Source organism: Podarcis bocagei (genome assembly GCF_964188305.1).
Source record: "Podarcis bocagei genome assembly, chromosome: 2".
Taxonomy (NCBI): Eukaryota; Metazoa; Chordata; class Lepidosauria; order Squamata; family Lacertidae; genus Podarcis; species Podarcis bocagei.
In genome coordinates this window covers 9,115,205-9,128,269 of record NC_138126.1, presented here as the reverse complement: position 1 = coordinate 9,128,269, position 13,065 = coordinate 9,115,205, and the positions used below count along the sequence as shown (strand labels likewise).

The 13,065-nt window shown below is 46.6% G+C and overlaps 1 protein-coding gene across 1 annotated transcript; it reads left to right on the top strand.

The window, feature by feature from the left end:
• Positions 1-336: 336 nt before the first annotated feature.
• LOC308581222 (zinc finger protein RFP-like) lies at positions 337-12,573 on the top strand. The gene is made up of 8 exons (XM_081183753.1): positions 337-774; positions 2,340-2,435; positions 4,115-4,345; positions 6,476-6,498; positions 7,305-7,423; positions 7,825-7,857; positions 9,529-9,558; positions 11,783-12,573. The coding sequence occupies exons 1-8, from the start codon at positions 349-351 to the stop codon at positions 12,298-12,300; spliced, it is 1,476 nt and encodes a 491-aa protein (XP_081039879.1). The 5' UTR covers positions 337-348; the 3' UTR covers positions 12,301-12,573.
• The last annotated feature ends 492 nt before the right edge of the window (positions 12,574-13,065 follow it).

Sequence of the window (13,065 nt, the reverse complement as noted above, 5' to 3'; positions counted from 1 at the left end):
TTAGAACTAGCAACCAGACTTTTAGGAGTTCTCTTCACGGAATCAACTCCAGCCTGCTATGAATGAAATCAACTCCCGCCTGCTCTGAATGAAAAAGCCTATGAATGAAAAATGTTGCAGTATGAATACCACAACTTACCAGGTAGGTGTGTGTTTGTGTGTAATCAAAAGCATGGGAAGCAATCCAAAAGCATTGTCTGCTACTTGAGAAAACATTCAGCAATTGCAAAGACCTGGAGACATGTGGTTTTTTTATATAAAAAAAATAAAGATCACGTGATCACTGAGTCATTTCCAGGAAGGGGAAACTCCCAGTGACTTTACTCGGGTCTTCAGCACGAGGGAGGCATGGCTGCTACGGGGGGTCACATCCAGAATCTCCCTGATGAAGCCACTTGCTCCATCTGCCTGGATTACTTCAAGGATCCAGTCACCATCCCGGAGTGTGGGCACAACTTCTGCCGATCCTGCTTGACCCAGTGCTGGGGGGAATCGGAGGCGGAGGCTTCCTGCCCTCAGTGCAGAGAAAGAGTCCAGAGAAGGAGCCTCGTCTCCAACCGGCAACTGGCTAATATGGTGGAAATAGCCAAGAATCTCAGCCTTCAAGAGGGAAAGGAGGAAGGAGGGAAAGGGAGAATCTGCGAGGATCACCAGGAGCCCCTGAAGCTCTTCTGCAAAGTCCACGAAGCCCCCATCTGCCTGGTGTGTGACAAATCAAAGGAACATGAAAATCACAAGGTGATTCCTCTGAAAGAGGCTTTGGAGGAATACAAGGTAGGAGATCCCTGGATCGGGAGGGGGGAGAAATAAATAGCTGTGGATTCTTCTTGGGAGGTTTTCTTTTTAGTTATCAGGTCCAAAGTAGACATGGCATTGATTGGTCGTTGTTTATCGCCTTGGAAGCAGCCCAGGGGAAGCCTGAGGGATCCTGGGGTGGCTGGAGGGGGGAGTTGAAGTCTTTCTCTCTGCCAGGGGGACAAGGGGATCTTGAAATACTCACAGCAGCTTCAAAGATTTGGACTGGGACCTTGGCAGGGAGAGAAAGGGTTAACCTCGTCCACATCCTCCAGAAAGGTTGCTTTGTACTATTAAGAACAGTAGAAATGTAAATTGCACATAGACAACTAAGTACATGTCTCCTTTGGTTACCAGGATGCCTCCTCAATGCCCTGCAAAACAGAGAACAGCAAGGGATCAGCGTGGGGTGGGGGGGACCGGGACTGTTAGCCAGGAATTGACCAGATGGTGCAGGATCCCACCCCCCAAGTATCTGTTGGAAGCAGATTTGAGAGTGAGGAGTGGAAGCACCTACTGGTGGCTTATTCTGGGGGGTGCCGTGGAGCCTCTGCGATGAGGTTTCGTGGGGGGGGGAGCTGAGGATCTCCTCCCATCCCAAATGCCAAAGGACTCCGTGGTTCAGAGTAACATCTGCAAGGACAAGGCGGAAATATGACTTTTTCATGGCAACTCAGAATTTGACCTGTGCAATTATATACTATATATAGTGCCTTTTAATCCCTTTTTTAAAAAATCACTTGTTCCACTACAGTGGTGCAAAAATGCTCCTGTGCCATGCAGTGCCAATAATGCCACAAAATAGTAATAATAGTGAAAAAAAGCTGGTCCCTTTGAATTGTCAGGAGGACCAGACAGCAATCTTCTGACCGAAGGAGCTACTTAGGTGGATTTTGGCTGCAGCAAGAACTTCTCTGTCCCAGAAATGGAAGAAGCTGCAGCACTTAAATCTCCCCTGGTGGTCCAAGCACACTTGGGGTCTGGCTACTGCAGAGAAAATAACTGACAAATAGCAGAAAACCAGAATTGCCATCGGACCCAAAAGAGGGGTTTGGAAGTTTTCAAATGGGTGAAGTTTTGAGAAGCTCTGCTCTATCCCTGCATCTCTCGCCTCTTGGGCTGACCTCAGTATCTCTTTGACGCTAGACTGGTGCATCCCAGGTTGGATCCTGCCTTAGCCCTTCCTTCTCCTCCTCCTCCTCTTCCCACTTCTCCCTGAGACCTCAAGATGAGACGTCAGGCTGGGACCCCCAAGGAAGGGAGAGGAGGCTGAGAGATCACTCCACAAGGGAGGGTGTTTGAGAAAAGGTGAGGGGCTGCAAGATCTGCAGGCAAGGGGGATCCTGAGCCCCACTGGGATCCTGAGCCCCACAGGGCTGCCGCAGAAAGAAGGTAGTTGATCCATGGAGCCGTGGACCCAAGAAGGCTGAAAACCTCTGTACTTTTATTTCCGCCAGTAAATTACCACTGGGCACAAGAAGCCATTATGATTTTAATTTCTCTGTGTGTCTCAATCAAAGCTGAGTTTTCCCTTTTCTCTTTAGGGAGAGATCTGTCGCCGCCTGGAGATTCTGAGGAAAGAGAGAGAGGAGATTCTGGCCCATCAAGCAGATCTGGACAAGGAAAGCAAAGACCTCCTTGTAAGTGTCTTTGTTGTTACTAGACAGGGAACAAGCACTTGAGACCTCCAGGTATAGGGCAGTGTATAAATTCAATAGAGAAGAAGAAGAAGAAGAAGAAGAAGAAGAAGAAGAAGAAGAAGAAGAAGAAGAAGAAGAAGAAGAATTGAGTCAGGACTGAGGAGGGATGGAGAAATCTGCCCGTTTCAGCTTCTCCTCATTTCTCCTTTTTCCACATCAGCCTGTTATGAATCAGATGTTAGGGTAGCTACCTCCTTGTATAAATATTTTGATCTGTACTTTACCCTCATAAATACATTTTTTGTGTGAATATTACCTGGCTGGGTCAAGCTTGAAAATATCAGAATTTTAAAACTCTGTTTTGGTCTCCGTATTTTTTCAGCAAGAGCAAATTAGGTAAGTTCACCTTTGAATGCCGCTAAATTGAGTTTATTTCCCCTTGTCATTTATTATGTGAATAGCAGTCAAGGAGAAGCTTGAGGAATTGTGAGCTGAAAGGGTGGAAGCATTTCAATCCAAATCCTGATTTACTATAAATATTACTAAAGAACTGAATTCTAAATGTGCTCTCTTGTTCATTTTTAGGAAACTCAGGCTTTTTTTAAACCTTTAAAGAAAACAGGGGAGCTCTGGGGATGAACTCTGCACTTTGTCCTCCTCTGTTTCTGTTCCTTCCTACACCTAAATGGCCCCAGTCTAAACTGAGGGGTGTTTTATGTCCCTGATGTTCTCTGAACAACTGTGAACTCTGGTTATGCCATGCCCCAAAACATGCAGGGAACATCCATGGCTAGGAAAAAAGAGCTCCTTCCTTTAGGCTGTATCCGTCTGCAAAATAGAAGTCAACAGAAACAGCAATGGAGAGGGCCGCCCCTCAAAATAAAGGTTTACTTCTTTAGCCACTGGAGGTTTCATGTCTATAGAAAAATCAGAAGTGTCCTCCCTGTGGAATTCTCATGATTTTCTTTCTGCTGTTTCGAGGCTAAGCACATGTTACGGAAATTACGGGGGGGGGCACATCTTTAAAGTTAAATATTACAAATATTATGCCTGAATATATCCTTCCAACTTGACAGCTCAGGAAAGTCGCCTAGCTTTAAAAAATAATATAAAATCATCTCCTTTCCCAGTTCCCCCCATTCCAAAGCTATTTTCCCCTTGCAAAAGGACTCCAGGAAGTTCTCAGAGGTGACAATTGCTGGGCTCATTGTTAGCCAAGGGAAGCCAAATCTCATCACCTGACTCCCTCAGGCTCCAGACATGCAAAGGGACTTCTATTGTACTTTTGGGGTACTTAAGTGGGTACTTAAGACATATTTGTCTATGCTAATCTTATACCTGAGTCTTGCCCTGCCATGTCTGCTTATGCTAATCTTGTACCAAGGACTTGTCTGGACATGTTTGCCAAGGTTACCCCCTCCCCTTCGAACTGTATTCTGGGATGTGGTGGGAAAGTTTTAAAAGTCTTTGTCACCCCATCCTCAGGGTTCAAATTTGCTTTTGAACCTATTGCGCAATAAACTTTGGTCTACAGCTATTTGCTCCGGTTGGCTGGACTCCTTCCTTTATTCCGCAGGGACCCGCGGGCTATGCCCGACGAGCTGGGTGACTGAGCAGCCTCACACCTAGATTTTTCCTTAACAGCACCAAACACACTCAGACCTCCTCTTTTCTTACAGAAATTAACAGAAACAGAGAGGCTGAAGATTGTGGAGAAGTTCAGAGAACTGCGCCAGTTCCTGGAAGAACAAGAAAAAGGTCTGCTGAGTGATGTGGAAATGGTGGAGAAGGAGATTGCAGGGAGAAGGGATGAGCAGCTGGCCAGACTCTCCAGGAAACTCTCCTCTCTTGAGAGGATCATCCAGGAGATGGAGGAGAAGAGTCAGCAGCCAGCGAGTGAACTCCTGCAGGTAAGATGGTGGCAGGAACAGCCCAAGGCTCCAGGAAAAGGCTGCCTCCAATCCTTCATGTGTCTCTTTCATGTATACAAGAAGTGCAGGGGTTCAGATGATGGAGCCTCTAGTCAGGTATGTAATGGACAGGAAGACCCAAGAGACCTGGGATGCTTAACTCACCTGAATGCAGACTAGAGATTCTTCTGTGTTCTTGATGGAACAGGAGGTGGTTTTCTGCTCTTTGCTGATGATTTGTCTCCAAATGCCTTCTTCTTGGCAATGCTGCCTTCCTGCCCTGGGCTGGGCTTCAGCAAGGATGAGTTCAGGCCTCCTTCTGACATGAGGCAGTCTCTTGACCAAGCTTCTCTTCCAGTTCCCTCCACAACTTCTTGGTTGATCCCCTTCACAATGGATACAGAGCGGCCCAAAATGGTGCTCAGTCACAATGACCAAAGAGTAAGACAGAGGGACTCATCCAGACTGCTGCTTGTCCCACCCCTTTCCTCCAGGAAAACCTGCTCTTTACTGCTGAATTAGAGCAAACATCAGCCTGGTTTTCTCCGGATTGACGTTTGCTTAGATGTTGAACTAAGGAAAAGCAGAAGTGTGGAGGAGCCCAAAGAAACACTCAGCTATATAATAATAATAATTGTTGTTGTTTAGTCGTTCAGTCGTGTCCGACTCTTCGTGACCCCCTTGGACCAGAGCACGCCAGGCCCTCCTTTCTTCCACTGCCTCCCGCTGTTTGGTCAGACTCATGTTTGTAGCTTTGAGAACACTGTCCAACCATCTCGTCCTCTGTCGTCCCCTTCTCCTTGTGCCCTCCATCTTTCCCAACATCAGGGTCTTTTCCAGGGAGTCTTCTCTTCTCATGAGGTGGCCAAAGTATTGGAGCCTCAGCTTCACGATCTGTCCTTCCAGTGAGCACTCAGGGCTGATCTCATTAAGAATGGATACGTTTGATCTTCTTGCAGTCCATGGGACTCTCAAGAGTCTCCTCCAGCACCGTAATTCAAAAGCGTCAATTCTTTGGCGATCAGCCTTCTTTATGGTCCAGCTCTCACTTCCATACATCACTACATGGCTTTAACTATACGGACCTTTGTTGGTAAGGTGATGTCTCTGCTTTTTAAGATGCTGTGTAGGTTTGCCATCTCCTTTCTCCCAAGGAGCAGGCGTCTTTTTAATAATAATAATAATAATAATAATAATAATAATAATAATAATAATAATATATTTTTGTCCCGCCCATCTGGCTGGGTTACCCCAGCCACTCTGAGCGGCTTCCAACCAAATATTAAAAACAATACAGCACCAGACATTAAAAACGTCCCTAAGAAGGGCCACGTTCAGTTTTCTTCTAAAAGTCAGATAGTTTTTTACTTCCTTGACATCTGATGGAAAGGCGTTCCACAGGGCTGGTGCCACTACCAAGAGGGCCCTCTGCCTGGTTCCCTGTAACCTCACTTCTTGCAAGGAGGGAACCGCCAAAAGGCCCTGGGCACTGGACCTCAGTGTCCAGGCAGAACGATGGGGGTGGAGACACTCCTTCAGGTATACAGGACCGAGGCCATTTAGGGTTTGAAAGGTCAGCACCAACACTTTGAATTGTGCTCGGAAATGTACTGGGAGCTGTTTTATTACCCCTTTGGAGGCATTTTATGCTGTAGGTGCTTTTCTTATTTCCCGTTGGAAAGTAGAATTTGAAATTTGGGGACTTCTATGGAAGACAATTTGGGACAGTTCTCTGGTAGGATTATCCTGTAGGCTTACTTACGTCTGAATTGCACAATGCAAACTGGATTAAAGTTAATAAATTATAATCTAAGACAAGAGATGGGATGGAATCTTCTCCTGAACCCACCAATATTAAATTTCCCAAAAATGCTGGTGGATTTTCATAAGGATTCTTAAAAAATAATTGTAAACAGATGTGGAAATGTGGAGAACTTGATACTGGAAAAATTCACAATTTCAGATTGGAAAAATAAAAGCTGTGAGAAACCAAAACTGGCTGATTCCGCCATCACTGCCCACAACCTTGCCATGTGCCAGGCAGACTGACATCCGAGGGCCAGGGTCTGAGGGGGGCTTCCTAGTGTGGCCTGAGGTGTGCAGTGAATTCCCTTCTCTTTTCCCCTCTAGGATGTGAGAAGGACCTTGCAGAGGTAAGTGGATCTGGCTCATTTCCATTAGCATCACTCTTTGAAGCTGAGATGCAAGAACCTCAGACATGACCCTCCAGGGGCTGCAGGGGGGAGACTGGAGGACTCACTCCCTGAGGCATCTCACAGGTAAAAGCAGGACCCCCTCTTTGGAACTTGACAATGGTAGATCACAGTTGGTCTTTTTATACTGTGAGGAGATCTCAGTCTCTTGGGAGTTGGACGTGCCTGCCTTAGCTGTTTCCTTCTAGACTGAACAGTTCAGTCACTCTGCAGCAAACACTCTGCCGGCCCCCCACCCTGTGCCAAGCAGACTCCTGCCCCATAGAGCCCCTTGGGAGGGGGCGATTTCTCACCAAGGAGCAGGAATTGGCTATTTTCTTGACCATATTCCAGCTGCAGTATTTATATTTCAGGTATCACTCAGGTGCAGAGTAGAGGTTTTAAGGAACATTTCACGTTTCCCAAAGAAGTGAATCTCTTTTTCTTCCTCTCCCCTTCTCTGGGGACATCTAGAGAAAGGAAATATGTGCTGTGCTGTCACCACCCTCAGACAATTCCTGCCCCTTGGTACCATATGATTCTGCTGCTTCTTTGAATAGGCATCAGTGGGGAGACCCAGAGGCCTGGGGTTGCTGTTTTGGCCCTTGGGGGTCTGGCTGAGGAGTCCGTAGTGAGGAAGAAACTCCCCACTCAGCGCCTGCCTGTCCCTCTAGGCTTCTTCCAGCTGACTTCCTCTGCATTCCTTTCTTTTCCTTTAACAGAAATTGCGGATTTGAATGGGCTGACATTGTTTTTCTTTTCACCAGGTATGAGAAAAGAGAGAGTCCAGAGAACCCACTGCCTTTCCCTCCAGAGCTGAGGAACAGGATCTTGGAATCCTGTGATCTAAATTACCTTGTGGAGGATACAATGAAACAATGGAAAGGTATTAAAATTGGCTGCCAGGATTTCACACATGGAATTCTAATATTTCTTCAGAACTGAACATGCCAGGCTCTTACTGCATGGAATTGAGTAACCCCAGGATACCTTCCTTCTTGGTGCTCCAGCCTTCATTTCCTGTCCCCCAGAATGGCCCATGTATATTGTGACGCTGGATCCTGTAAAGGAAGCCTGAACCAGAGTGTATCTGTTTTCAATTATATGGAACCTCCTTTTCCTTTTGGTTACCAGTCTACACAATCTGGGGTGGTCCTTTGGGAGGTTCTCCTGCTCTGAATGGAGTCAATTCAAGGATGCCACATTATGAAGTGTTACTTTTGTATGGAGATTTATTTCAGGTGGAAGAGTGTTGCCCTAACACTTTATATCTTTTTGCTTCCTCAGATGCTGTGTTATACAAAAAACAGCTTCAGAAAGGTATATTTCCAGGGGAGGAACAATTTGACAGGAGGGATGGGGACTGATATTTCATGGGTGTTCCTGTCCATTCTGCAGACTTTGGGACCCCCATCAATAGCGTCACTCTGGGAAACAGTCCTCTAGGGGGTTTGGGTTCTTTCTGTTTCCCATGAATGAACTGGGAGGGAGGTTGAAGGCTTGGATTGGGGGCTGAGCTTGTCCCTGCGAAGAACCTGCACACCAGTCTGAGTTCCATTCCTGCCTATAGACTAGTATCCTGGTTTCACCCTCGATTTTACAGATTTTTGCTTTCTTTCCTAAAATCTGTATGCTGCTTGTTTGTAGGGAAAATCCTCAGAGCCTTACAATATCTTACAAAAGTGCTTAAGGAGGATCCTGCAGGGTCAGTCCAGTGTCCATGGTTTCTGGTTCTCACGTATAGGGAACCTCCCTTGCATTTTGTTTTCCCTCCACACAATCTGGAGAAGTTCTTGTGCGGCTTCTCTATATTTGCTTGGATTTCCCCCTCGTGAAGTGTGTTAAAAAGGGCACCCGCAAGCACCCAGTCCCTCCGCCACCTCCTGCCCAGTCTGGTCTCCCAGCAGCAGAGCAAGGCCTGAGCTGCCTCCTCCTCAGTTTCAACCTCATCAGCCATCCCCATCTCCTGAGACTTCCCACTGTTCTTATGAGATCAGCCCCATTCCATGAGAGAAGACTTCCCATTCCACGAGACCCTTGGAAGTACAGTGCAAAGCTCTGCCGATTCATCCTCTGCAATCTGGTTTGTCAGCATGCTTGGAAATTCCGGTTTCAAGAGCTTTTTCCCACCAATTTACTTGGCGCTGATGTTAACCTTCCTCCAGCCATTCAGTACAGATTCCCATTTCATTTGTGGATTTTGAATGGTTGTATTCTGCCATTTTATAGCATGGTTTACCATTTCTGATTTCCCCATGGCATCATGGAATAGTAGAGTTTGAAAGGATCCCAAGGGTCATCTAGTCCATGGGCAGGGAAACTAAGGCCTGGGGACTGGATCCGGCCCAATCTTCTTCTGAATCCTGCCCGCAGACTGAGAATCAGCGTGTTTTTACATTAGTAGAATGTGTCCTTTCATTTAAAATGCATTTCTGGGTTATTTGTGGGGAATAGAATTTTGTTCATTTTTTTTCCAAAATACAGTGGCACCTCGGGTTACAGACGCTTCAGGTTACAGACGCTTCAGGTTACACACTCTGCTAACCCAGAAATATTACCTTGGGTTCAGAACTTTGCTTCAGGATGAGAACAGAAATTGTGCTCTGGTGGTGTGGCAGCAGCAGGAGGCCCCATGAGCTAAAGTGGTGCTTCAGGTTAAGAACAGTTTCAGGTTAAGAAAAGACCTCTGGAACGAATTAAGTACTTAACCCGAGGTACCACTGTATAGTCCGGCCCCCCACAAGGTCTGAGGGACAGTGGACCGGCCCCCTGCTGAAAATGTTTGCTGACCCCTGATCTAGTCCAACCCCCTGCAATGCAGGGATCACAGCTAAACACGTTAGTTGTTTTAATTCCTTAGGCCTACAGTTGTTGTCTTACAATTACTTGTTTTATGATGTCATCTTTTGCTTAAAATAAGGAAACAACAGATGCTTTACCAAAAAAAAATAATTATTTTTTGAGCTATTAACCCTCTTTTTGCTTCCTCAGATGTCCAGTCTTTCAGAAATCTCCACAGAGGTAAAATTCACATGGAGACCCCAGTTCACAGGAGGGGGGAGACTAGTGTTTCATGGGGGGTCAAGAGTCTCTTCTGTATGTTGAGAACCATCCACCGCTTGACTCTAGCCCTGCTGTTTGTGCTACAAAGGCAGAGAGGGTGGACTTGAAGGGGGAGAGAAACTGCCCAGAAGGATCAGGCGGAGGAGGGAAGAGCTTTATTCCTGGCTAGAGAGAGTTGGGTTGCTTTTCCATCATGTGACATTTTTCAGGCCTGGTTGCCATGTGTCCTTTTTTCCCCAGCCATGTCTTCTATTTTCATGATCAAAATTTCTTAAAATTTGTATCGGGGCAGATTTTTAAAATTTGGCAAAATGTCCCCAAGGTTTTTTGTTCCGTTTTTTGGTTTACAAGAACTCATGAAAATTTTAATATTGCATTAGAGCAGGCATAGGCAACCTCAACCGTCCAGATGTTTCAGCACTACAATTCCCATAATCCCTGACCACTGGTCCTGTTAGCTAGGGATCATGGGAGTTGTAGTCCCAAAACATCTGGAGGGCCAAGGTTGTTGATGCCAGCATTAGAGTCAGATCTAAGGCACCCGGTTAGGCTAATCTGCAGCGGAGAATCACAACAGAGCAGCATCTTAAGCTAGCGACATACTGTAAAAATCCCTTCTCTTGTGGCTGAACTAAAAGGACGCTGGCTCAGCTACAAGATAAAGAGAAGGAGTCCGGGAGGGCAAGAGTTAAGACCCCCCTGCCCTTAAGGAGAGTCCACATGCAGATGTTCAACAGTTTAATAAATTGTTCTGTGCACACTTACGTTCAGAAACATGTGAACATGTGCCCAAATATTTAATGTGGCAATTGGGGAGCAATATGTATTATTCTTATTCTTTTGTTGTTGAAAGTTAAGAGCATTGCTACTAGCAATATAGCACAGCTTCTATAGCCTACATATAGTAGGGGTATTTCAAATGAGAATCATCATAGTGATCCATGGTTAAAAGTCGAAGTTGGCCAATGTGTCCTCTTTCTTGCTCTTCAAAATAGGGCAGCCCTACACTTGCCTATCATGACTGTCTCAACCCCAAACTGGTAACCTTTTGAGTTATTCCCCGCTTCCCCCAGGGAACTAGTCTTATGGTATATATTAAATCCCAAAGAGAAGCCTGGAATAAGCAGTCCTTTGTAAAATTGCCCTTCCACCTGCCTCCTCTTCCCTGGCGGCAAGGCCTAAACTTCCTAGATGGCTGGGAGGAAGGAGAGGCCAAGTGGGTGAGAGAGATGGAGAACAGGAATAACAGGCTCCCCACTTAACATGATTTTCACTTTTGTGCACGAGGGCCCAGAACATAACTCCCGCAAAAGTGAGGGGAAGCCTATATGTGGTTTTGTGTTGTATTTTTATGCTGTGGATCATCCTGAGACCTATATATGATGGGCAGTATGCAAATGTTGATATTATTATTATTATTATTATTATTATTATTATTATTATTATTATTACTACATGGGGGTCGTCCTCCCCCAGCCCAACCCAGAGGTCCCCAAAGGCCAATTCCCACAGAGATTGTCAGAGTAAAGCAGCTTTTCTCCTCTCCTGCCTCCTCCAATTCTCCTCTCTTTCCCCTTAGATAACACAGAAGAGCTGAGTAAAAGGTTTACTGGGTGGTTTTTCCTCTTAGAAAATGCCTGGGTTGGAAGGAGGGCAGGCACAATGAACATTGAATATAAGAAAGTGAAGGAAACTGAGTTAAAAATCAACCAGAAGATATTTATTCCGATCAAAGTCTGCAAGGAGGAGTCTCAGTCTTGCATGCGATGCAAATAAATCCCCTTGATCTGAAAGGGAATCTGGGTTTTTTGGGTGTTTCTTGGATTAGGACAGGGGTCTGCAACCTTTAAGACAAAAAGAGCCACTTGGACCCGTTTCCGAAGAAAACAACAACTGGGAGCCGCAAAACCGGGAAGGTGACGTCGGGACGGTGCGTGACTAACGCGCGCACCGCCCCCATGCGACGTCACAGCCAGTACAGCGCCCGCCACAGTGGGGAGTGTCGGGGCGCACAATGCGCCTCCTCCCCTCGCTAGGTTCCGCACCGGAGCCGCGGCAAAGGTGTAAAAGAGCCACATGCGGCTCCGGAGCCGCGGGTTGCAGACCCCTGGATTAGGATGTCCATCTCTCTCTCTCCGCTGACTCTGCCTAATCTTCTCTCTCCCTCATCTTCTCCCAACAGCAAATTTCACTCTGGATCCAGACACAGCCCATCCCCGACTCATCCTGTCCAAGGATAGGAAAAGCATGAGATGGGGAGACAAAAACCAAGCCCTGCCTGACAATCCTGAGAGATTTAGCCAAGAGATTTGTGTGTTGGGACGTGAGGGATTCACAGCAGGCAGACATTTCTGGGAAGTCACTGTGGGAAGTGGGGGGTGGTGGCATGTGGGGGTTGCCAGGAAGTCTGTGGAGAGAAAGGGCAGCTTCTCCTTTAGCCCTGAGTGGGGGATCTGGGCTGTGGGGAAGTCGGGAGGGAGGTACATGGCCTGCATCTTCCCTAAATACTCTCCTCTGTCCCTGAGTGAGGAGCCCAGGAGGATCCGGGTGACTCTGGACTATGAAGGGGGACGTGTGTCTTTCTCTGACGCTGACTCAGGAGCCGAACTCTACACGTTCTCAGGAGCCTCGTTCTCTGGAGAGACCCTCCTCCCTTTCTTTGATCTGTGGGGAAATGAAACCCACCTCAGTATCTCCTGAGGAGACTAAATCTGCCTCTCAGGCCCAGCAGGAGTTTCTCTCCAGACCAGAGTGACTGACATAAAAAACATTTACCCACCAGGAAAACCTGGGGCAGTTTTTCAAGGGGACCTTTGAAAGGATGCATAAAAGTCAAAATCAGCAGAAATAACAAAATAAAAATGGGTTGCTTTGCTTTTTCCTTCCTTTCCCCATAATTCCCTCTGCAGCTTACTTCTTCTTAAAGAGACAGTCACACTTTTAACAGTCCCAATAAATCATCTTTTCCTCACCTTCAGTCTTGTTTTCCTTTTGAGATGTCTTGTTCGGCAAAGGTTTCCTGCGCTGCAGGGGGTGGGACTAGATGACCCTCAGGATCCAGCGCAACCCTGCAATTCTACGAAACCTTCCTCTCCCCACAAGACCTTATGCAGCTGTGAAAATGCATGCATAATTGGATTAATAGAGGACTAAAAAATGAACCCCTTCCCCCACATCAGGCAGGAAAGCTCCTTACTCTGGAGACCTCAGATGGGAAGAAAATAAAAAAGAAATTGAACAGGGCGTCAGCTTCAAATGCCCTCTGCAAATACAGCCTCCCCATCTCCACATGTTGTCAGAAATAAACCTCATTGCATTGAGTGGGGCTTCTGCCCAGTTATACGTGTTTAGGGTTGATGCATTAACGTTCCGTATTTACAGGCTGGACTCTGTCTATCAGGGGCATCAAATGGGGTGTCCTCTGGATAATGCTGGACTCCAACTCCCCTCTGACCCATCCAGCAT

Bases quoted from the DNA above. Each gene is read 5' to 3' on its own strand.
- LOC308581222 (XM_081183753.1), top strand. From the start codon at position 349: ATGGCTGCTACGGGGGGTCACATCCAGAATCTCCCTGATGAAGCCACT. The intron at 6,499-7,304 runs GTAAGTGGATCT...TCTTTTCACCAG, and splicing joins GTGAGAAGGACCTTGCAGAG to GTATGAGAAAAGAGAGAGTC. The intron at 7,858-9,528 runs GTATATTTCCAG...TTGCTTCCTCAG, and splicing joins CAAAAAACAGCTTCAGAAAG to ATGTCCAGTCTTTCAGAAAT.